This window comes from Nematolebias whitei, chromosome 11 (genome assembly GCF_014905685.2).
Source record: "Nematolebias whitei isolate Nwh7 chromosome 11, NemWhi1, whole genome shotgun sequence".
NCBI classification, from domain to species: domain Eukaryota; kingdom Metazoa; phylum Chordata; class Actinopteri; order Cyprinodontiformes; family Rivulidae; genus Nematolebias; species Nematolebias whitei.
The window spans coordinates 32,706,678-32,709,472 of NC_056508.1; the positions used below are offsets into that span (position 1 = coordinate 32,706,678).

General features: G+C 40.9%; 1 protein-coding gene across 1 annotated transcript in view; it reads left to right on the forward strand.

The window, feature by feature from the left end:
- The window catches only part of slc6a17 (solute carrier family 6 member 17), a 26,257-nt gene that overhangs the window by 8,453 nt on the left and 15,009 nt on the right, over positions 1-2,795 (forward strand). Inside the window, exon 2 of the mRNA XM_037684211.1 lies at positions 1,750-2,190. Coding sequence (XP_037540139.1) covers positions 1,896-2,190 — 295 coding nt within the window. The 5' untranslated portion in view covers positions 1,750-1,895. The remainder of the gene's footprint in view (positions 1-1,749; positions 2,191-2,795) is intronic.

Below are 2,795 nucleotides of genomic sequence, written 5' to 3' on the forward strand. Positions count from 1 at the left end.
TGTTTTTTTGAATGTCCAGAGGACCAGATTTAACTTTTTTAGATTTTGTTAAAGCTACAAAGAGCCACAGGTTGGAGACCTCTGCAGAAAATCTGTGCAAAACTTCTTGTATTTGTAATTATAATTTACTGCTAATTTAATTTAACTTGTTTAGTTTAAAAATATGTAAAACCTTGGCATCTTCTCTGCTTGATGCTTCATTGACCTTAACTAACCCGTGATTTATTTATATTTTAACCAGCCGAACATTATTTGAGCTGCGTTGTGTTTAATCCAAGCTTTTAATGCGATGGCGTTCTACTTGTCTACCTTCAGAGTGCAGCGCTGCATCAGTGGATTACAGCTTTAATCAGTTAATGAATGTAAAATCCTCATGTATGCAGGGCAATAAGACCTGATGAATGTGGAAACTCTTGTGCAGCACCACTTTGCCCCAAAGCCTGACTGGATTGTGTATTTATATCTGAAAAAAAAAACCATATTAAACTCAAAGCAGAAGTGCATGAGGCTGTTTCGTTTCAGCACCTGAAATAAAACGACCTGCAGACAAGATGAAGTGGAGTGATAAGAACGAACGACACTAATAGCTGATTCAGTCTGTGCTCTGGTTTAATTGGGCTGAACCCTCCTGAGAGGCAGTCACACAGACGGCACGCTGGTGTTCATGCTGCTCACATGACCCGACTCCAGTATAATAGGCTCTGCTGTGAAATGGATTGTAATTCAATCTGTGAGTTTCATCCGCCACAATGAAGTGGATTACAGAAATTCCTCGTGGCTCCCAAGTGCTTCTTGTTTTAACCACCATTTAAAAACACTCGGGTTCAAACGGGCTGGAGTGAAATAATTACAGCCCACCCCAGTAGCTTTGGATGTGGAGCTGCAGCTGATTAGTTGGTCTTTAATAAATGATCAGTTTCAGCAGAGTACTAAATGTGATTTGATTATTTTTGAAAGTCAACAAACGTTCACATGTATCAAAGTCTGCAGAGAGAGCCTCTTTGACATGGAGCATATTAAAAATAAAAAGCTAGTGGCTCTGGCTGCGATAGATGATGCCGCACCTCCCAGGCATATTGAAACTGTTTTGACCATTAAATTAACACATAATAAATGCAACGGGTCAGCGGGGACGTATAATAAATGTGACTTATATGCCGAAAAATACGGTATTCAATTTTAACAATTAATTTAAAGAAATTAGTTCAATTTGTCCTACAGTAGTCTAAGCCTATGGCAGCACAACAAGCCAATCCTAACTATAGGATTTATCAAAAAGGAAAGTCTTAAGCCCAGTCTTAAAACTGGACAATGTGTCAGCCTCACAGACAGAAACTGGAAGGTGGTTCAGCAAGAGAGGAGCCTGAGAACTGAAAGATCTTCCTCCCATTCTGCTTTTGGAAACTCTAGGAACCACGAGATATCCTGCAGTCTGAGAGTGAAGTGCTCTGTTAAAAACATATGGAGCAATAAGATCTTGAATATAAGATGGAGCTATGTTGTTGAGGGCTTTGTAGGTTAGACACAAGCAGTGCATAAAAAGATGTGACTGAAACCAAACATTCAACGTCTTTCTGTGTCAAACTTTAAAAATTCTTTTGGACGACGGTCTGAAAGCTCTCACCTTTATTTTACTTACAGTTTCTGTCACACAAATATTCAAGTGTTATATTAAGTAACTTTTTTACAAAGATGTGCTTTTAAAATATATATTTTAAGCACTGTATTTCTCTCCATTCCTCCTCACAGACTTAAGAAAAAGCACCATTTTTTCCATCTTGCCATCTTCCGAGCCCTCACTCCACTGATCATTCTTCTGTTGCACGCCATCTTCTTCTGGCCCCTCGTTGACCCTCCCCGCAGACCTCTGAAGGAGCTGCAGTGTGTCAGCAGCCATGCCAAAGAACACCAAGGTGACGCAGCGAGAGCACAGCAATGAGCCGGTCACCGAGTCCGTGGCTGACCTTCTGTCCCTGGAGCATCCCATGGACTATAAGAGCAGCCAGATGAGTATGGGTCTCAGCCCTGGATCTACAGCCCCGGGAAAGTCTCTGCTGCCCGATCAGGAAGCAGAGGACGGTCGGCCCGCGTGGAACAATAAGCTGGAGTACATCCTCGCCCAGGTGGGCTTCTCTGTGGGTCTGGGAAACGTTTGGAGGTTTCCCTACTTGTGCCAGAAGAACGGTGGAGGTAGGTGGATGAGAAGCATGTTCAGCTTGAAAAAATTATATATGTCTCCACAAAACGCTGTTCGATGACACACACTTCCTGTGTTTGGCTTCAAATACATAATTAGGCCACATATTCTGAGCAAAGATTCCCCCAGGACCCTCAGTGATACTCTACTGAGTCCAAACTCATTAATGGAGTTCTTTTCTGTTGGTTCTGTTAAATCCAAAATGAAGTAGAAGGCCAGATGAAGCAAATATCACTTTTTAGTTTCAGATACATCTTGTTTAAGGAATTGGTTTATTCAGTTCAGATCCATCATAACTTAAGTTCATATTTGGTTCAGAACAGATCCAGATCCAAATCTGATTTTAGTCAATTCAAATAAAGTCAAGTTCAAATTACTCAGATTATTATTAGAGTGTGTCAGTCAATCAGACATCATATCAGTGTGACAACTTTGTCGTCATTTCACTTGTGTTGATTATTTCTCTTCTGTTCTTTGAGTGAAAAAACTATATTTATTATATGAGCACATGAAGTACACACACATACACACACACACACACACACACACACAGAGAGAGAGAGAGAGAGAGAGAGAGAGAGAGAGAGAGAGAGAGAGA